The 22,007-nt window shown below is 40.3% G+C and overlaps 1 protein-coding gene across 4 annotated transcripts in view; it reads right to left on the reverse strand.

Moving 5' to 3' along the window:
* Window positions 1-1,653: 1,653 nt before the first annotated feature.
* WARS2 (tryptophanyl tRNA synthetase 2, mitochondrial) overlaps window positions 1,654-22,007 on the reverse strand; it is a 96,848-nt gene continuing 76,494 nt past the window's right edge. For 3 of the 4 annotated variants that reach the window (XM_042253137.1, XM_027973662.2, XM_027973655.2), the window contains 3 exons: window positions 21,005-21,090; window positions 6,119-6,237; window positions 1,654-4,005 (listed from right to left, as the gene is read on the reverse strand). In XM_042253137.1, the coding sequence (XP_042109071.1) occupies window positions 3,557-4,005; window positions 6,119-6,237; window positions 21,005-21,090 (654 nt within the window). In that variant the 3' untranslated portion in view covers window positions 1,654-3,556. Of the gene's footprint in view, window positions 4,006-6,118; window positions 6,238-21,004; window positions 21,091-22,007 lie in introns of those variants that run through there. The other variant, XM_042253138.1, reaches the window with a different exon arrangement.

The raw sequence follows: 22,007 nt of genomic DNA on the forward strand, positions 1-22,007 counted from the left end.
TTCTCCGGTTGAAGAATTCTCCAGGGAGAGTCCTCAACTGTAGGTGCTTGACCTATTACAAGCAAAATCAGTAAGCCAAAGCCTTAAAGCAGCAGTGTCCAAGAGTCATTTCTGCGATGACTGAGATACTCTCATCTGTACTGTCCAAGATGCTAGTCACTAGTCACTGAGGCTGTTGGGCCTTCAAAAGAGCTGCAGAGGAAATGAATTTTTTATCTAGTTAGTTTTAATTAATTTAAATTTAGATGGACATATTGGACAGTTCAGCCTCAGCACATGACCCCAAACACACCAGAAGACATGGTGCAGGATCCACTGTGGCCTAGTAGGACCCTGGATCAGATGACCTGACTCAACCCTTGGAAGCTGGACTCTCTTAGGCAAATTACTCAACCTCCTATGCCTCGGCTGCATCCTTGACAATATGAGATTGACAATAGTTTCATTTTATTGGGTTATGAGAGCTAAATGAGAGAATTCATATAAAAGTACTTGTTCTTTAATTCTAGCATACATCAGAATTCCCTGGAAGGCTGTTAAAATGGATTGCTGGGGTCATCCTCAAAGTTTTGCTTCAGTAGATCTGGGGTAGAGCCAGAGAATCAATGGGTTCCCAGGTGATGCTCATGTTGTTGGATCAGGGACCACATTTGGAAACATACTGTTATAAGATGTTGAGTAATGGCCACCTCATGCGAAGAGTTGACTCATTGGAAAAGACTTTGATGCTGGGAGGGATTGAGGGCAGGAGGAGAAGGGGACGACAGAGGATGAGATGGCTGGATGGCATCACTGACTCAATGGACGTGAATCTGAGTGAACTCCGGGAGTTGGTGATGGACAGGGAGGCCTGGTGCGCTGCGATTCATGGGGTTGCAAAGAGTCAGACACGACTGAGCAACTGAACTGAACTGAACTGAACAGTGCCTGATAGAGTGAGGACTCAAGCATTAGTTATTATTTTATGATTAGCACTTTTATGGTCTGCATCAAGAAGGTTTCTGAAAAAAAAGAATCCATACTTCATTAAGACTCTCTAGCCCCTGTTCTGACATTATTTGGATAGATGTTTACCAGGCACCTACAAAAGGCAAGATACATCCACTGTATTCTGAATGACAGTCCCTCAACATGAATTGGAAGTAGGGCTTGCCAGGGGGCAGAGCTACCGAGCACTGAACATTATCACCATCATCTAAATATTTTTCATCATTTCAACTCTCCACAAAACATACAGGAAAAACAATTAAAATCACCTTCTGAGAGAAGCCATAAGTTGGATTTCGCTCTAATTTTTCATCTTGATAAAAAGATTATGTGGAGGCCTATAAATGCTAAGTGGAAGGGATGTGAAAATAAATCCAGGTTCTAGCCTTGGCTCCTTTATCAACTTACTAAAATCAAGGGGTCACCTCTCTCGATCATTATGGACTTGGCTATTAGATGTGATGAGTCCTCAGGTCACTTTCAAAGAATAACAACAGGATTCTCCCGAGCCCAACCTCATCTGCACAGGGATTTGCTCCTTAGAAGTTATCACAAGTCTTCTAGTTTTTCTCCTCTGAGATTCTTTCCATGGTGCCTTTAGTTCTTTTGATAAAAGGTGTGTTAAGGCGGTTAAAAAAAAAAACAAAAAAACAAAACACAGACACAGACAGTCTGACAGATCTACTTTTAATTTAGTCATTCAGCATTCATACTAGGATTTCTTTTAAATGCAAAAAAAAAAAAAAAAAAGAGCCTTGGATAAGTATGACAGGAGGCTCTAAGACTCTAGACACCCCTTCTCAAGAAAAGATGCAAAAATAATCTTTTAATTCGGATTCTGGGAGGCAGTGTTAGGTGTATTAATATCTACTTTGATAAAAAGACTACTCTATTTCCTTCTCTTTAAGAAACAGGAGTAAAAATTCTTTGTCCAGCATGCTCATTTCTCATGTGTAAATGGTGATCATGGTACTCACTGACAAAAAACTTACAAGCAATTTCTGTTACAAAATCAATCAGGCCCTGGTGTGGTGAATCACAATGATCATTTCCATTTTCAGATGTGGGAAAGGGAAGTGCAGAGAAGCTAGGTTTTAGAGCGACTTGCTACTACTTAGACTGAAGCAGATGTGAGATGAGAAGCTTCCACTAAATGGGAAAATCCAACTCATCGGGCCAACTACTTTTTTTTTTGGTTGTGCCACATAGCACGTGGGATCTTAGTTCCCCAACCAGGGATCGAAACTGTGACCCCTGCAGTGAAAGCCTGGAGTCAACCACTGGACTGCCAGGGAATTCTTAGGCCAACTACTCTTGTAGTCAGGCAGAATATACTTTGAAGTATTTCTGAGGTAAGCATAAGGAGGCAAAACTTGGGCCCTGCCTTGGGGATTCTGAGTAGCAAATGTGATCAAGTTTGGCTGAATCCAGATTTAAATCTAGCAGCTATTAGTTGATTTGCTGATATAAACAGTATCAGTAGTTCAGGTCTATATTTCCAATTGTTGTTGTTTATTTGCTAAGTGTGTCCAGCTCTTTTTTGACCCCAAGGACTGTAGCCCTCCATGTTCCTTTTTCCATGGGATTTCCTAGGCAAGAGGGTTCTTTACCACTGAGCCATCTGGGAAGTCCTATATTTCTAGTACTCATCTTCAAAATAAGAATGCTTGGGGTCTCAAAAATGCTTTCTATGTGTTGATGAAAAAAGCACTACTTAGGAATAAGGAGTAAAGGTTTTGATCTTGGATTTGCTTCTTACTCATGGAGAGATACTGTACAAGCTAACAGCACTCTCTGAGCCTCATGTTCCTCAGATATAAAATGGCAATTCCTCTCCTATAGATTTCATGATGGGTTGATGACATTAAACTGAGGGACAAATGCAAGGAAATACATATTAAGAACACAATCCACGGACCTGGGCTTTAGTATAATAAATAAATCAAGTTGAAATAATTCAACCTTCTCAGAAGGTTATATCATGTATCTCTGAATTAAAAATATAATAATAATACTTTCTAGAAAAATCAGTGGGAATCTTGTGAAATAAGCAGATTAAATACAATAAAGCAAGGATCATCTCAGTGACAAATGACTTATTTTTATGAGCTCTGATATGAGATCTGAACACAAATTGGTCCAAATGGCATCCCAAGGATTATAAGTCTAAGACTTCTACACATTACTTTTCAAAAAGTTTGGGATAAAGGGAGCACCTGTGATGGTAAGGACTCCAGAGACAAAAAATGAAACACCCAATGGCCAAATTAACTACTACTTACCTCAATCACATTTGTGTGAATAAATTAAAGCCAATGAGCAGGCATCAAATAATTGAGGATTCAGATAGCTATGCCTTCTGTTTTTTTTTTTTTGCTAGAGAATTTGGGATTCGGAACACTGCTTTATTTGAAACCTGCAAATCATTATTCATCAAATGAAACCAATGATCAGATGTACCAAATTATGTGTACCTAAACTCTAATTGTTTGCTTGTGAGAAAAGCTGCCTTTATCGGAGTGCACAGACCACAATTTAGAAAAGTCTTTTTGTGACTCACTGAAACTTCTTATAGAAAGCCCACCAATTTCTTCACCTCCTGGCACACGGGATATGCTAATTCTTTGGCTTTTGCCGACCCAACTTGCAAAACTTTCTCTAAGTGGTCCTTGTTCATCTTCAGTTTTTCAATCTCACTTTTAATTGGAGCAAATTTCTCAATCACAGCATCTGCCACCACGAGCTTGTAGCGAGCAGTGTCCATCCCAGCGCTGCGGCGGACCACCTCCTCCACGGGGAGTCCAGCCACGGCTGCGTGAATGGCCACCAGGTTGGACACGCCTCCTCGGCTGGCGGGCTCGTAGGTGACTTCCGAGGTGAAGTCCGTCATAGCCTTGCGGAACTTCTGCACTATCTCCTCCGGGCTGTCGGTTATTCTGACAGTGGCCAGTTTATCGGGGTCTGATTTCGACATTTTGGCAGAGGGATCACGCAGGGATTTTACCTTCTTCATTGATGCTAGGTAGAAACACCAACACACATCCCACGGGGGAAAAAAAAGATGTAAACAAAATAACAAAACACCAATAGGAATGTCAGTGTCTAGATCTTAAAAAGCAGTGAGAACATCAAATAGCTTCATTATTTTTATCTGATTAAATAAATAACAAACATTCATTGTAAAAATTCAAGCAATCTGAGCAAGCATGAAAGTAAAGGTGTACTATAATTGGAGAAGGCAATGGCACCCCACTCCAGTACTCTCGCCTGGAAAATTCCTGGGCGGAGGAGCCTGATGGGCTGCAGTCCATGGGGTCGCTAAGAGTCGGACAGGACTGAGCGACTTCTCTTTCACTTTTCACTTTCATGCATTGGAGAAGGAAATGGCAACCCACTCCAGTGTTCTTGCCTGGAGAATCCCAGGGACAGGGGAGCCTGATGGGCTGCCGTCTATGGGGTCGCACAGAGTCGTACACAACTGAAGTGACTTAGCAGCATGTAATAAAATGTTAATATTTTGATATTTTCATGCATCTTTTAGTGCATACATATACATAAAAACATATAATTTTATACAAGTGAACTTGTTTCAACTATACTGCTGTGCCATGCACAGTTTAAAAAGTATTCTGTTTCTTTCCTCTCTGCTCTTCAGTATTGGCTAATCACCCCCTGCCTACAACTCCTGCCCTTCCTACCCCCATGCTAGTTTTCATAACCTATGGCATCGTTCCATTTCCTTACCACTCATTCGGTAGGTAATTACCAACACATATACAAACACACATGCCTGCAGACACACACGAGAGTGAGAGAAGTGACTTTATTGCTCTGATAGAATAAAAATGTTATGCTGTGCTTTATAAAACCAGTATTATTAATAATTGCCTAATTTATGGCTATTACAGAAACATATAAAGTTTATAGATAAAGTAAAATTGACCAAAGCATGAAAATAGTCCTTATTGCTAAAAGAAGGTTGATTTCAATGCATGGGGGACCCTAAATATATTTGTGTGAACTGTTGGAATAACTTAGGAATTTACATCCACCTTCTGCTTCTAAATTGATACTAGGCACATGTTATATTCTTTAAAATGCTGTCAGCTTAATAAAGATGGGCAGAGTTTAGGTTCAGTCATCTCTGATCCTGCCATAAGTTAACACTGCTACCAAAATATTGATACCTCGATAAGATTCCAGGCTAATTTAGCTTTGCAAGCCGAAGGTGAGGTTTTGGACTCAGTAGGTAGAACTGTATACTCCATCTCAGCTGCGCATTGTGCATAAGAAGGCAAAGTATGAGGATTATCAGTGTCCTCTTGGTTTATCTAGATTATGATCCAGTGGTTCTCACTCTTAGTACTTTTGTTCTACTGTGAACAGAGAAGGCAAGGTCAGCTGGCTTTGGAACAAGGAGATCTTGGTGTAGGATCCAGCTTTGCAACCAGCTAGAAACATGACTTGGGCACAAAGCCAGCCTTGCCAAACCTCAGTTTCCTCATCCACAAGATAAGGAAAGATACCTGCTCTACCAAATAAGATGTGTTTAGAAATACATATATATGTATGTGTGTGTGTGGTATGTGTGTGTGTATGTATATATATATGTAAACACATATATATATATATGGCTTCCTAAGTGGTGCCAGTAGTAAAGAATCCACTCTCCAATGCAGGAGATGCAAGAGACACAGGTTCAATTCCTGGGTTGGGAAGATCCCCTGGAGAAGGAAATGGCAACCCACTGCAGTATTCTTGCCTAGAAAATCCCATGGACAGAAGAGCCTGGTGGGCTGTAATCCATGGGGTTGCAAAAGAATCAGACACAACTGAGTACACACACACACACACACACACACACATACACACCCATGTGTACATATGTATTCTACTTTATAACAAAAATGATTATTTGTAGTTTCTAGTCTCTCTTATACTTTTCAAACTTTCTTGGTTATTTTATTCAATAATCCAATGAGGCCTATTAGTCCTACATTACAAATCTTGAAGGCCTGTTCATGACAAAGCCAAATATAGTCCCAAGAAAGTTCCAAATCTCTTACTCCATCATCCAATCCTCTCTCTTCAAAATGCAACCTGATTTGACAATCTCATACTTGCTACTTACTCAGAATGCACTTGGGTACTGGGAAGAACTCCCCATATTTCTTGTTAAAACTCTGTGCTAGATCCTGAACTAGCTCCATGTGCTGGACTTGATCCTCCCCAACAGGAACGTGTGTGGACCTTTAATAAAAGACAGACAGAAGAACTCAGCAAGGCTCCTGCTTATAATGAAATGATATTGCAAGCAGCTGCATTTCCTGTGCCTATGTCACTGTTGGTGTTCAACAAATGTTCACCAGCTACAGAGGGAATGTTGAGACCCAAGTCTTTATCTGTGTATCAGACAGATGCCAAGGAGATGTTTGTCTACTCTAGTTCTTTGTCTTCCATATCTGAAGAATACAGCCTTCAACACCAGCATGACAGGATCTTTCTGGGAGGGAGAAATGGGTATCCTAAAGAGCATATGCTCTAAGCATAACTGCATTTTAAACCAATCTTCTTTCCCTCACCCAGTCAGCACATATTATCCTAGCTTTGACCAGATGCTTTACTTCAGGGCTTGTACTCACACTTGAAAGACACTCCACCCTACTCTTTAAATCAAAGATGGCAGAAAGTTCTTCAGGCAAGAGTTTCCCTCCCTGCCACACAGGGAGTGACTCAAAGTCTTTTTTTTAGAATATTCTCTGTTTTTATGTAAATTGCAATCATAGAACAATCAACATGCTAAGGGAACTTGAACAAAATCTATTAGTACAATGTAGACAGATCTCAAAAACAATGTTGAATGAAAAAGCAAGTCACAGGAGATGTGTAGAGAACACTGACATTTATCTTAAAAGTACATATGACAACATTACATATTGGTTATAGATGCATATATAAATATAAAAACATACTGGAAGCTTCTCCAAAGATTCATGATCATAGCTGCTTCTAAAGAAGGAAAGAGAATGGGTCTGGGGAACGGAACAAAGGAGATCTTGATTTTATCTGCAATATTTTATTTTTATTTATTTATTTAAAATAATTTATTTGATTGCACCATGTTTTAGTTACAGCATGTGGGATCTTTGATCTTTGCTGCAGCATGCAGAATCTTTTTTTTTTTTTTTTTAGTGTGACATGTGAACTCTAGGTTGTGTGTGGCATGGGAGATCTAGTGCCCAGACCAGGGATCGAACCCGGCCCCCTGCATTGAGAGGACAGAGTCCCAACCATTGAACCACCAGAGAAGTCCCTGAAATATTTTGTTTTATTAAAAAATGAAGATGGGACTTTCCCTGGCAGTCCAGTGGTTAAAACTCTGCCCTTCCAATGCAGGAGATGCAGATTTGATCCCTGGTGGGGGAACTAAGATCCCACATGTTTCGTGATGTAGCCAAAAAAAAAAAAAGATGTAAGATGAAAATTATCAACATATAAAGACATTGTTTACAATGATTTTAATCCCATATATAAAGTTTGCTGTGTTGGAACATGAGGAGGTATAGCAAACAAAGGAGGATGAACCATTAAAGAGAAGTCTTGATGGGGAAAACATTATACTGAAATATTACTAAGGAAGGAGACAGGTGATTTTAGGTATGTAGTGTTGGGCTAGGAGTTGACATTTGATAGTACACCTAATAAAGTGTTGTGGTTTCTTGATCAACGACGTTTAATATTCTGCCTGTGGAAGCATCAGCCTTAGAGTTCCACTTGAATATTTAAATGATGATTGTACATATGAGTGGAGAAATAACAACTTTTCCAAACAGCCATAGAAAAGAAAAACTGCTAGAAAGCTACAGTACTTTGTTACAGAGAGAATCTACTAGCCTCGTAGTTAATTAGTGGTCCCTGAAAAACTGGAAAATTTTTTTGTGCATTACTGTCCATAGGCTACTGGTTTATTTGAAAAAATTGTCTAGGGTATGAGGAAGTGAAGGTACTTTTGACTGGCATAAAGACTAGGTACTTTATCCCTGATTTAAAGCTATATTACAAAGCTACAGCAATCAAAACAATATTGTACTGGCACAAAAACAGACACACAGATCCACGCAGAGCAGAGTCCAGAAATAAACAAGTGCATGGACAGTCAATTAATCTATGACAAAGGAGGCAAGAATATACAATCGAGAAAAAACACTCTCCTCAATAAATGGTGTTGGGAAAATGGACAACTACATGCAAAAGAACCAAACTGGACTGGTATCTTATATCATACTAAAAATTAACTCAAAATGGATTAAAACCTTGAATGTATGACCTGGAACCATAAAATTCCCAGAAGAAAATATAGGTGGTGATCTCCTTGACATTGGTCTTAGGGAAATTTATTTTGGATCTTACTCCACAGGGAAGGACAGCAAGAACAAAAATAAAGAAATGAGATGGCACCGAACTAACAGGCTTCTGTGTGAATGACTTAAAAGTAAAGTGCTGAAGGTGAGAGACAGAAGCAGGATGGAACCTGGGAGCAGGAATCCTGGTGACTGTTCTTTTTCATGTGATACATCTGCTCAGAGAATGAAAGCGCCAGGCAGGCAATAGGAGAAAATCTATCTAAGGCACCAATACTAATCTAGTTGAGCAACACAAGCAACTGGGCTGGGGCACAGCACACGATTCTGCCCTCCTGCTGAATTCTGAGCAGGGAATTCAACTAGAATCCTAGTAGACAGATGGCGGACATAAGGGCCTTCATAGATTTTTGTCTTCTGCCAAAACACTCTTTGAATATAGTTTTCTTGTTCTGATATGGATTTTAAAAACCAACACATAAAAATGAATCTATGAGGACTTCCCTGGTGGCCCAGTAGTTAAGAATCTGCCTGCCAATGCAGGGGATATGGGTTCAATCCCTGATCGAGGCAGACCCCCCATGCTGAGGAGCAGCTAAGCCCGCACACCACAGCTAGAGAACTAGAGAGTAGCCTCTGCTCCCCACAACTAGAGAAAAGCCTGTGCAGCGACAAGACCCAGTTCAGCACCACCCCCCAAAAGAAAGAAATCAGTCAATCAAACAAACACGTGGAAGACCCCAATACAAGGCCTATGAAAAATACCATGGAACGAAGGAAAGGGAACTTTACCCTTCAGAGCCTAAGCAAGGTCAAACATTTGAAAATGAAATTTTACAAGAATTGTGTGTGTGTGTATGTGTGTTTTAAAGAAAACTGCTGTGTAACCTCAATAGGATTCAAAAGGGCATGGCTGTTATTACACATGAGCAAGAAATCACAATAGAAGAAAAACATAGGTGGTGACAGAAAACAATTAAATGAAGAGAAAGTAAAATGATGAAGGAAACCAAACGGATAATAGAAGAATTGGGAGCAGCAGGAGCAGAATCCTAAGAACAGGATGTATCAGTGACCTGGAAAAGAAACCTGAAGCTCTTCAAGAACTCAGAGCAAGAGGAGAAAGAAAGAGAGAAGCATGACATGTAAATGACAGGCTGGAGGGCCATCCTCTGACCTAGAGTATGGTCCTCCTCAGGAAGACATCAGGACCATGTGAACAGAGGAAATAACCTAAAACAGAAGGAGAGATTAATGAATTAAGAATAAAGAAGTAAGCAAACAAAAATGAGTATACTTTCTGAAGGAACACAGCAAGTTTCAATTATATTAAAAAACAAAACAAAACAAAAACCTGGGACTTCCCTGGTGGTCCAGCGGTTAAGACTCCACAGTCCCAGTGCACCAAGCATGGGTTTGATCCCTGGTCACAGAAGATCCTGCATGCCTGGCATGGCAAAACAAAAAAAAAGGAAAAAAAAATCCCAGAGAATCACACCAAAACACAATCCAGAAAAAATTTTAAATTACAAACTTAAAGAAAAATCCTATAAGCCAATAGTTAGAAATAAAGACAGAAATAAGATTGATAATACAACATTGAAACCATGTTTATAGGGTTGTGAGAAAAAAGTTAAAAACCTAGCCAAGCTGTGTTTTATATATGAACTATACTAATAATAATTGAGGGCTTCCGTGGTGACTCAGATGGTAAAGTATCTGCCTACAATGCAGGAGACCCAGGTTTGAGCCCTGGGTCAGGAAGATCCCCTGGAGAAGGAAATGGCAACCCACTCTAGTACTCTTGCAGGGAAAATCCCATGGATGGAGGAACCTGGTAGGCTATAGTCCATGGGGTCGCAAAGAGTTGGACATGACTGAGCGACTTCACTTTCACTTTCATACTAATAATTGGGCTTTCCTGGTGGCTCAGATGGTAAAGAATCTGCCTCAATGCAAGAGACCCAGGTTCACTCCCTGGTTTGAGACGATCCCCTGGAGAAGGGAATGGCTACCCACTCCAGTATTCTTGCCTGGAAAATCCCATGGGCAGAGGAGCCTGGTGGGCTACAGTCCATGGTATTGCAAAGAGTTGGACACAGCTCAGCAACCAACACTTTCATAATAATAATGATGATGAAGAAGATGATGATAAAGTAACTGATAGCTATTGAACACTTCCTATATGCTGCACACTTTGCTAAGCACTTTTAATGCATTCTTATTGTACGTAAATCAATTTTACAGGTGAGGTAAGCTGAACAGATAGAAATTCTCAGGCTGGAAGAAAAATTGTAAAGGACTGGAAAAAAAAGTTGAAGTAAATCTATGGACTAAAGAACTCAGAAATGGAGATGCTGAGGTATAAGGACTGGCTAAAAAATACTAAGAACATAAAGTCTAAATTTTGGTTACAATTTGAAATAGAAAATGATGTAGTCTGAAATCAAGTCATTTATGTAACAACAGTCAATTAAAAATACCAGGTTAGTTTACAAAATCAAAAGCAAGTGTGACTATAGACTCAGGATCTGCAAGTGTAATGAATAACCCATCTTAACCACACAAAATCACAACATTTTTTACTTGAAAAGATTAACGAAAGAGTCAAAAATATATTTTCAAAAAGAGACAAACTGGTATACAAATGGACAATGGTCAGACATTCTATATCCAAAAATCTCTGACCCCAAACCTCTGGAGCAACCAACCAAGGAAGACAAACCAGTCTCTGCAGGAATGGACCCAGCATGGTCAAGACTTGGTGAATAACTGCCAACATTCCAATTCTTTGTCCAACTTAGGACCAACCAGAGAAAGTCAAATATGTTTCCCAAACCAATCACATAAGATGCCCCATTTCTAGTTAGCCTCCAGCTTCCCCATGGTAACAATCTCTAAACAGAGCATCCCTGAAAAATTCCTTTCCTATAAAGCCTTCCTACTCCCCCACCTGCCTGCAGAACACAAGCGATGGTGGCTGAGTCTCTTGCTGTGGCAAGCTCTGAAAGCCTATTTGTTCTCATTTGGGTGGTCTTTGTTTAAAGATGATCACTAACAGAATTAAAACCAGAAAGCACACTTTCCAAATCACTGGAATAGATAAAAGCAAGGAAAACACAATCTCTCTACAGAGCAAAAGGCCCAAAACAAAGAAAACATTAAAATCATTAAAAACATAAAATATTTAATGATGTGGAAAAACATAAGACCAAAAAACCCCACTCAGGATGCAAACTTTTTGGAAAATATATATAACATGCATTCAGATAAAGAGGCCATAGTGGTTAGAGTGGGTGCTCTGATGTTAGGCTGGGGTCAGGTTCTTGCTCTGCCACTCAGCAGCTGGGTGTTCCTGGGAGAGTTGTTTAAACTAAATCCCTTTAAAAAATTTTTTTAAAGCTGACTAATAATAGTTCCTACTCACAGACTTGCTTGAGGAATGAGTAAAATAATGCATGCAAAGCTCATAGTTGGTGCCTGGTATGTAGTGTGCAAACAAGGAATGTTAGCTGCAAAATCTGGTTTGGAGGAAATGGCACGTGTGTGTGTGTGTGCGTCTGTGTGCATGTGCTCAGTCGTGTCCAACTTTTTGCAACCCCATGGACTGTAGCCCACCAGACTCCTCTTGTCCATGAAATTTTTCCAGGCAAGAATACTGGAGAAGGTCACCATTTCCTACTCCAGGGGATCTTCCTGAACCAGGGATTGAACCTGCATCTCTTGTGTCTCCTGCATTGGCAGGTGGATTCTTTACTACTAGCACCACCTGTGGGAAATGTACCAATATGTTAAAAAGAATAGAAATAGTAGAAGTGATTTCTCACTTTTTTTCTGGTTGAATATAGAATGCTTAAATTATATCAGAACATTGAAATGGACTTGTGAGAGACTTGACTCTCCTGCTACTGAACTCTATAAAGACAGAAAACAAGATGATGAATCCTGGAAAGTTTATAATTCAAATATTTAAGGCAGGGAGCTGGATCTATTGAATGTATTGCCCTTGTATTCTACTAGAATATTCCTCCTTTAACTCTTACTCGTGCCTTGATTTCAGGTCTAAGCTTAAATATCACCTCTTTGGAGAAGCCTTCCCTAACTCTACTCTCCAAAGTTAGCTTCCCTGTTATTCTTTTTCATAATATCTTATTTACTTTCTTTACAGTATTAATCCTAGTCTAATAATTTTACTTCATTTGTTTGCTTATTGCATCTTGCTTTCTCTCCTACTAGCAAATAAGCTTTTTGAGACCTTGTCTTGCTTTTCAATCTATTTCCAACACCTAGTAAAGTTGCTTGGTAGGAGGAGCTCAATAAATATTTATTCAATAAATGAATGCTCTCAGGAGGAAGTAACTATAGTCTATATAGGTTTAAACCAAGAGAAAATTATAATAAAATCCACTTATGATCAGAATGAGTTAAAATCATAGCTCCGTTAGCTACTATTGAGTTATCATAGCCCAATTTCTCACTGTTCTAAAGCCTCCATTTCCTCTGTAAAATGAGGATCATAATGGTGCTGACCTCTTACTGTTGTTTCAAAGATTAGATAAGCTAACCAAGCATAGTTCTTGATAGTAAGAGCTCAATATACACGGGCTATTAGTATAATGTAAACTCACTGATATCTGACAGCGTGAAGGACAAAATGATACAAGAATGACAATATTGGGACCTTGATGTGTGGTATGGTGTGACTTTTTTCAAACTGGGACCGTTTTCCTTTTTGATAGCAGACTCATACCACAAACATAAACATCAACATAGAATCCCAGAGACAGCCACAGACCTGGGCAGCAATCCTGATTTGGGTAGAAAACATATTACAAACTGACAGTTCATATATCTGATTAGGTAGTCCCCAAATATGAATGGTACGATATAGGACTTCTGAGGAGTCTTATTGAATTTAAGGAAAATAGGGACAGGATAATGAAGGGAAAGGGAGAATCCAGGGACCATGACAAAGGGTCAGGAAGTCATTTCTCTTCTTCGAAGGTCAGTAGATTTATTTAGGAAATTCTACAAAATCGTGTCCCGTGATCTCCTTTCACACAGCCTGGAGCAGAAAGTTACTGACTTGATGAGAAATAAAAACGAAAATCTTCTTTTTTATGTTTCCCGCAGTATCCACAACCCTGTACATGCTCTTCTCTGAGGTCTACATGTCCTCACCACACCTTCCTAAATTTCTCTTCTGTGACTGGACTTTGCACTCCTGTCTTGTAATTATAGTAAGGCTGACATGCAGAGGTCATCTTGACTGCCCCAAACCAAATTAGCCAACGGGGTAGGTTAAAAAGCAATTACAGTAGCCCATAGGAAATCACAATGGACTGCAACTAACACAGAAAAAACAATTACCATAATCAATACACTTTAAGCACATCAAAATGAATATTTCCACATGTCAAAATGGTTCCAGATTCACAAAGTAACCAAACTAAACAGAAAACACATTTAGTTTTCATAATGACTCTGCATAAGTCTTTGCCTTCTGTCGGATCCTTGCTCTGTGCTAACAATCCTGAGAGGTTTTGCTTTTACAAAAAGGGATTAAAATTTTTTTTAATTTTTTTCACCTGGACCGATTGCTCCACTTGGCTTTTTCATCTGACTTTAGTTTGTTTGTTTCTAGTCTTTCCTCCCTCTGCTCCTGCTGCTCCTTTCACCTCCTATAATTTATCTTGGCCCTTCCTTCGCATCCATTGAGTTTACACTTTACATTAATTCAGCCTGTCTTTGATTCTGCTCACTTATGGGGCTTATTCTCTTCACATTTTCAACCTCTCTCCTCACAGTCTTCCTTTCACTTCAAATAATTTAGTACTGTTCTTTTAAAATTTATACCCTACATAATGATCTCCATATTAATGTCTTCTCTTTTTCCCCATTTTCTTTTTTTTCCCTTACCCTGACTGTACTTTCTTAGACACAACATAAAGCAAAAGTCTTTCATAATTTTGATTGTTATAACTTCTGTCACACAACAATGCGTCTGATCTCTGGCGACTAAACCATGTTTCTTTTGCTTAGTTCCTTGTTGCATCTACATTCACTTGGGATCCACCCCACCTCTCAGGCAGAATTAGTGTCTAGATGAATAATCATAGCTCACATGTATCGGCTCACAGAAATTTGTTCCTTTTTTTTTTCCCCTACTTCTTTGGCTGTATTTGTGCATTTTCAGCGCTGCTGCCTTTAACCAACCTGGCTAGAATAGGGGTTCGGTGCTGCTTGTCCTTTCATAAGGGATGAAATCACCACCACCGGTAATGACTCCTTAATTTAGCAATTATTTATTGACGATCTATGATGTGCAAGGCCTATGGTGTCAGGACTATGCGAGACATAAAGAAGGTTTTAACTTCTAGGGAGTTAAAGCTTTCAAGAGAAGAGAAAACACCACGTGAAGTTATAAATTCTTCTGGCTAGTCCTTCTACAGCATTCCCTAGCTCAGTGAATGGCAACACCATCATCAATCCTGCTGTATAAGTCAGAAACCTGGGGACATCCCTGATGGCGTTTTCTCATACACATCCAATCCATTACGAAGTCTTAGCCATCTTACGTCCTAGAATCTTTTAAATTTGCCTCTTCTCTTCATCTTCACTGCCACCTTCGTGCTCTAAACAGACTAATGAAAGAGCCTCTTAGTAGCCTACCGACCTTGGCTGAGCCCCTACGACTCATCCTTTTAATCAATTCTCTTTTAAAAGTATAAATCAGATCATTTCACTCTGTTCTTAAAAGTGCACAAATACCTTCCCCCTCCTTTTAGAAGAATATACTGTATTGTCTGGGGCTTCCCAGGTGGCTCAGTGGTAAAGAATCTGCCTGCCAATGCATGAGATGAGGGTTTGATCCCTGGGTTGGGAAGATCCCATGGAGAAGGAAATGGCAACCTACTCCAGTATTCTTGCCTGGGAAATCTCATGGACAGAGGAGCCTGGAAGGCTACAGCTCATGAGGTCACAAAGAGTTGAACATGACTGAGCAGCTTGGTGTGATCACTCACCTAGAGCCAGACATCCTGGAATGTGAAGTCAAGTGGGCCTTACAAAGCATCACTACGAACAAAGCTAGTGGAGGTGATGGAATTCCAGTTGAGCTATTTCAAATCCTGAAAGAGGATGCTATGAAAGTGCTGTACTCAATATGCCAGCAAATTTGGAAAACTCAGCAGTGGCCACAGGACTGGAAAAGGTCAGTTTTCATTCCAATTCCAAAGAAAGGCAATGCCAAAGAATGCTCAAACTATCACACAATTGTACTCATCTCACATGCTAGTAAAGTAACGCTCTAAATTCTCCAAGCCAGGCTTCAGCAATATGTGAACTGTGAACTTCCAGATGTTCAAGCTGGTTTTAGAAAAGGCAGAGGAACCAGAGATCAAATTGCCAACATCCGCTGGATCATGGAACAAGCAAGAGAGTTCCAGAAAAACATCTATTTCTGCTTTATTGACTATGCCAAAGCCTTTGACTGTGTGGATCACAATCAACTGTGGAAAATGCTGAAAGAGATGGGAATACAGACCACCTGACCTGCCTCTTGAGAAACCTATATGCAGGTCAGGAAGCAACAGTTAGAACTGGACATGGAACAACAGACTGGTTCCAAATAGAGAAAGGAGTATGTCAAGGCTGTATATTGTCACCCTGCATATTTAACTTATATGCAGAGTACATCATGAGAAACACTGGGCTGGAAGAAACACAAGCTGGAATCAAGATTGCCAGGAGAAATATCAGTAACCTCAGATATGCAGATGACACCACCCTTAAGGCAGAAAGGGAAGAGGAACTAAAAAGCCTCTTGATGAAAGTAAAAGTGGAGAGTGAAAAAGTTGGCTTAAAGCTAAACATTCGGAAAACGAAGATCATGGCATCCGGTTCTATCACTCCATGGGAAATAGATGGGGAAACAGTGGAAACAGTGTCAGACTTTATTTTGGGGGGCTCCAAAATCATTGCAGATGGTGATTGCAGCCATGAAATTAAAAGACGCTTACTCCTTGGAAGAAAAGTTATGAGCAACCTAGATAACATATTCAAAAGCGGAGACATTACTTTGTTGACTAAGGTCCATCTAGTCAAGGCTCTGATTTTTCCTGCGGTCATGTATGGATGTGAGAGTTGGACTGTGAAGAAGGCTGAGCGCCGAAGAATTGATGCTTTTGAACTGTGGTGTTGGAGAAGACTCTTGAGAGTCCCTTGGACTGCAAGATCCAACCAGTCCATTCTAAAGGAAATCAGCCCTGGGTGTTCTTTGGAAGGAATGATGCTAAAGCTGAAACTCCAGTGCTTTGGCCACCTCATGCGAAGAGTTGACTCATTGGAGAAGACTTTAATGCTGGGAGGGATTGGGGGCAGGAGGAGAAGGGGACGACAGAGGATGAGATGGCTGGATGGCATCACTGACTCGATGGACTCGACACTGAGTGAACTCCGGGAGTTGGTGATGGACAGGGAGGCCTGGCGTGCTGCGATTCATGGGGTCACAAAGAGTCAGACACGACTGAGTGACTGAACTGAACTGAGCAGCTAACACTTCCACTTCACTTTCTCAAGCTTAAGATAGTCTCAAAATCTCCATTCTTGGGTTCCTTACCGAGTTCTGCCAAAACACTTACATAAATCTTTCATACAGTTATCTGGAAAGCCCCTCTTCCACTGCCTTCCCTCATGATTGTTTTCTAGCCCATCATGGGCCACTCATCCTAATGCTGATTTTGACAAAAGAAACATGAAATCTATAATAGCTCTGCATGTCAACATATTATGAGGGGCCACATATAGATTTGCTCGTGAGGAAAAAAATAGGAACTTTTTGGTATATATTTTTGTTTTTTTGTATTTATCTATATTTATAATGTATATATTCATAAACATTCTAGTTATCATATTTTTTAAAATTCAAAAATATCTCAAACACAGAATACCCCAAGTGCTTGAGCTGTGTTATAGGGAAAACAATGGTACAGGCTAAAAATCAGACCTGGTTGAGTTCTGCCTCTGCTACTTATTACCAAGCAATTGGGATTTTCTAAACTTTGGAAAGAAGCACAGTAAGACAGATGAGAAATGTATGTCAGCAGAGTAAATGCTGTAGTAAACAGAGCTGAGTTTACTGTACTTGTCTACACACTTTGCAGGGGCCCAAAGGACACACACGCCCAGGAAATGGGGGATGTGCAGTGTGGCAACAGTACTCCAGGGACTAGTCTGAAGGAAGACGGCAGGAGAAAAAAGTCCAAAGGAACAGAGTCTGTGGGCTGGAGCATGCGTGGCTGGCAGCAGGAGGATGTCTGGCCTGAGACCAGACAGGACAGAAAAGGAGCACACAGTTACTAGCTCCACATCTTTGATCCGACTGTGGCATTACAGGTAGATAGTTTCTAGGCTAAGGTAGGAGACAATCATCTTGAATATAGACAATCACCTTGGATTAAAAAATAAGTTTATTTATTTATTTTAGCTACCCTGGATCTTAGTTGTGTCACGCAAGATCTTCGATCTTCACTGGGACATGCGAGGTCTTTCAGTTGTGGCATGCAAACTCTTGGTTGTGGGATGTGGGTACCAGTTCCTTGACCAGGGATTGAACCCAGGCCCCCCTGAATGGGGAGCACAGAGTCTTAACCACTGGACCACCCCGGAAGTTCCAGTTCCTAGTTTTATGGAGAAATACTTTTTGTTTAACAAATTAATATAGCAGAATCCTGATAGGAATAGGCAAAAATCTGCCACTGTAATTTTCCTCTCAGAAAACAGGAAAAATGAAGGAATCTGATGGCATTCTTAGTGAATATTCTAACCACTAAATAGATCAGGAAGAGTTAAAGGAGGAATATTTATAGTATGGGATTTTTTTTTTTTTTTTTGGCTACAGGGGAATAATTGAGGGTGGAAAAGAACTACTAATTCTTAAGTCTTAACCAGTTGTGAGAACCTGCTGACGTTGGGCAGAGTGAGACAGACAGGAAGCTGTTGGAAAGCTCTTGGTGTTTACCTGCTACATCTGAAATAACTATCATTTTATGTAAGAAAAGAGGACATTCTCAACCTCACACGTGGGTTGAAAGAAAGGCAGATGATATGATAAATTTGAGGATGTTAAGGAGCTACTTTTGCCAATGTCAGTCTTTTAAATTGTTGTTTGTACTCTTAAAATCTCTGTATTGAGTATATACTAGGTGCTATCAATTTACGCAGAGCTGTGTACCATTAACCCACTTTAGAGATGAAAGAAACTGCAGGATTTTTATCATTCTGCCGATTGTATTTTTGAGTAACTGATGAAAACAAATTCATCATCACTTTGGTATAGATGATCTCATACTGCTCTGGTTATTCATGTGATGATCTTGCCTCCTAACATAACTTATGACTGGCTCCCTAAGGAGGGTAAGCACTGGCCTCAGGAGGCCATGATCACATCCCGAGCCTCCTCTGTCCATTGTCTGGGTCCACAGCTTTGGACAGATTTAGCCTGCCTGGGCCACATTGGTAGAGCAAGGGATTTGGAGAAGAGGCCCTTTAGAGTTCCCTCCCACTCTCTGTTCCATGGTATCACAAAAAGGTCAATCGTTCTTGTTCAAGTTCGCTTTTTGTTCATAGCCCTGGGTTCAGAGGACTCTCCCATGAGAGCTCTTGAACTGGTAAAGAAATCTGCTGTGCTTCCAAATCCTGGGGCTGAAAAATCAGCCTCTGGTTCTATGTAGAAGTAGCCCTTGAAAATGGAACTAGACATAAGACTGTCACAGTCAGAGATATCACCATCAAGCATAGACAAGGGACGTGTTTCATTATAATCCTTTAGGAAAGATTTGTCTCTTCTTTACAGGTAACAAAATCAAGGTTCTTTGTAGAACCTTTCTAAGTAAATATGCTACTTCAGTGGGAAACTATATTATTAGATCCTTCTTGGACTTTCATTTGCTGCTTCTGGAGAAAAATGTTCTAGATTTCCCAGGATAAGTCAAAAGTTACTTATGATAAATAATAAATGTTATCAGGGGCCCAGCATTCAAGTTAAAAGAGCAAACAGACACATAATCATAACGTGAATCAAAGTTAAATTTACTGAAATGAAGACAGCTTGTATGTACTAATGGACATTCCTTATATGTAAAGCTGAGCAACTATTTTTCTGGCTGTTTCCACCATCATTGCACAAGGGCTCTGGGGTCATTTCACAAGGAACATACACTATCATCTCCATGCTATTATCACATTTACATGCAAAGAATTCCAGTTTTCCCACAGAAGAGGCACTTTTATGGGGATCAGGGCTTTAGGGGAAAGGAGTAAAAAACACTCATCAAATTAATCTTTTTCCTCAGAAGCTTTCACTATAACAATGCTTGGCTATGAGTGCCTGCTGACTGGGAGGCTTTATCTCTAAATGGCCAAATAAGTGTCAAGGGAGGTGATATGGGGTTAGCAGGGAAGAACTGGAAGAGGAATGGGGTCAGAAGCCCTGGCCAGTCCTACAGAGAGTGCAAAGCATTGGCATCCTCTGGTTGTATAGTCTTGAGACCTGTAAGTGGCAGCAGTAGCTGATTTATAGATTGTGGATTCAAGAAAAGTGAGGGCACCTTATAGGATGTTGAAAAACTTGCTCTCCGGTCCAATACAGTAGCCACTAGACACAGGCAGCTCTTTAATCAACTAAAATTAAAGTTGAAGTTGAGTTCCTGTCAACATTTCAAGCGTTAACAGCCACCCATGACTGGTGGCTCTGGTCTTAGAGCAGATAGAGAGCAGTTCCATGGCTGTAGCAAGTGCTATGGAATAGCATTTCTTGGGAGGCTAGATTATCTGAGAAATCAATATTTAAAACTCTTGAAGTGAAATTATTACTAGGGAACACTATATCCCATAGTGTTAAGAACACAGACTCTGTAAGTAAACTTTATAGACTCAAATCCTAGGTCCAGGCCTTGCTATCACCTGACCCCAGGCAAGTTACTAACCACTCTGTGCTTTGGTTTCCACATCTGTAAAATGAGGATGCTGATAGTACAGATTCTAAAGGCTGTTGTGAGGATTAAATGGGTTAAGGTATGTAAATTACTTATGACTGTTTGCAACCCATAGTAAGTGCTACTTAAATGCTACTTCTTAAAATTATTAATTTCACATTTAAACATACTTCTACAGACTGGTTCCAAATTGGGAAAGGAGTACATCAAGGCTGTTGCTCAGTTGTCTCTGACTCTTTGCGACCTCATGGACTGCAAAACACCAGGTTTCTCTTTCCTTCACTATTTCCCAGAATTTGCTCAAACTTATGTCCATTGAGTTGGTGAGTTGGTGATGCCAACCAACCGTCTCATCCTCTGTCATCCCCCTCTCCTCCTGCCCTCAGTCTTTCCCAGCATCAGGATCTTTTCCAATGAGGTGGCCAAAGTATTGGAGCTTCAGTTTCAGCATCAGTCCTTCCAAAGACTATTCAGGGTTGATTTCATTTAGGACTGACTGGTTTGATTTAGCATTATTACTGGGGAATAGATGCAAATAGATTCGTGTGCCTGCCTCTTGCTGTAACCATTCTTCCCCGTTAACCAAATCTTTTAGAGCCAGGTGACACTCTCTTGTCAGCGTTGACTACATTTAGGGCTGGGGTGAACTCTGCTCCTTACTTGTACAGCAGAATGTCAGCTGCCTGGAGCACTGGGTATGTGAGCAGCCCCATGGTTCCACTCTGCTTCTCCTTGGCAGTCTTTGCCTGTAGGGTGAAAAGAAATCTGACATGAACCTAATTATAGTGCTAAATTAAGAAATCTTAAGAGCACACCAAGAGTGATCTGAAGCCACCTGTAACAACATCCTGACTCAGTCCCTTCTAGCAAATCTGGCCGTCTTCTGGCTGGCTTGTCTCCACATTCCCGGCTTAAGCAGGAATAAGGTGAATATTCACGTCCCCACTGTCCCTTGAAGTGATCCTGCACTACCACTACTTCTTTTGCGTTTTATTAAAATAAAGGTCTAAGATTTTCTAGACTCCAAATCAGATAAATTCCAGATTTCACGGGGAAGGTCGGAAAATATCATGACATTACATTAGTTAACATCAAACTGTTTGTGGAACCTTTCCAGAAGTCTCATACTGTGCTATTGACAAAACTGTAATGCCCCCTTAACATCACATTAAAATAAAACCCTGAAAATCATGGTGTTAAAAAATAATGAAACTAAGAGAAATTTTCATCTTACCAATTCTAATGATCTGTCATGATCGTTAGGTGGGAAAGCAGTGAGAGTAAAGTAATTCCAATGAACAGTACAGGTTGTACAAAACAAAATATTTCCTTAACAGGGAAGCTAATGGAAACACCGGAGGTGATATTAGAAATATTTAACAACTGGTGAGTCCTGGGTGCTGACTATAAACTACTGGTATGCGCACCCTGAACATCAGCCCTAGTGGTACTAACCCCCTTGCTACAGGAAATTTGGCTTTCTGGGTAGAGTTGCTTATTAGCAGGGACTATTGTGTGCAGTTCACTGGTAACTCTTCCAAGGTCTAGGTATATCATATCTGTAAACTGATAAATGGGGCTTCCCATGAGGCACAGTAGTAAAGAATTGGTTGGCCAATGCAGGAGACGAGAGACATGGGTTCGATTCCTGGGTCAGGAAGAT

Source organism: Ovis aries, chromosome 1 (genome assembly GCF_016772045.2).
Source record: "Ovis aries strain OAR_USU_Benz2616 breed Rambouillet chromosome 1, ARS-UI_Ramb_v3.0, whole genome shotgun sequence".
Classification (NCBI taxonomy): domain Eukaryota; kingdom Metazoa; phylum Chordata; class Mammalia; order Artiodactyla; family Bovidae; genus Ovis; species Ovis aries.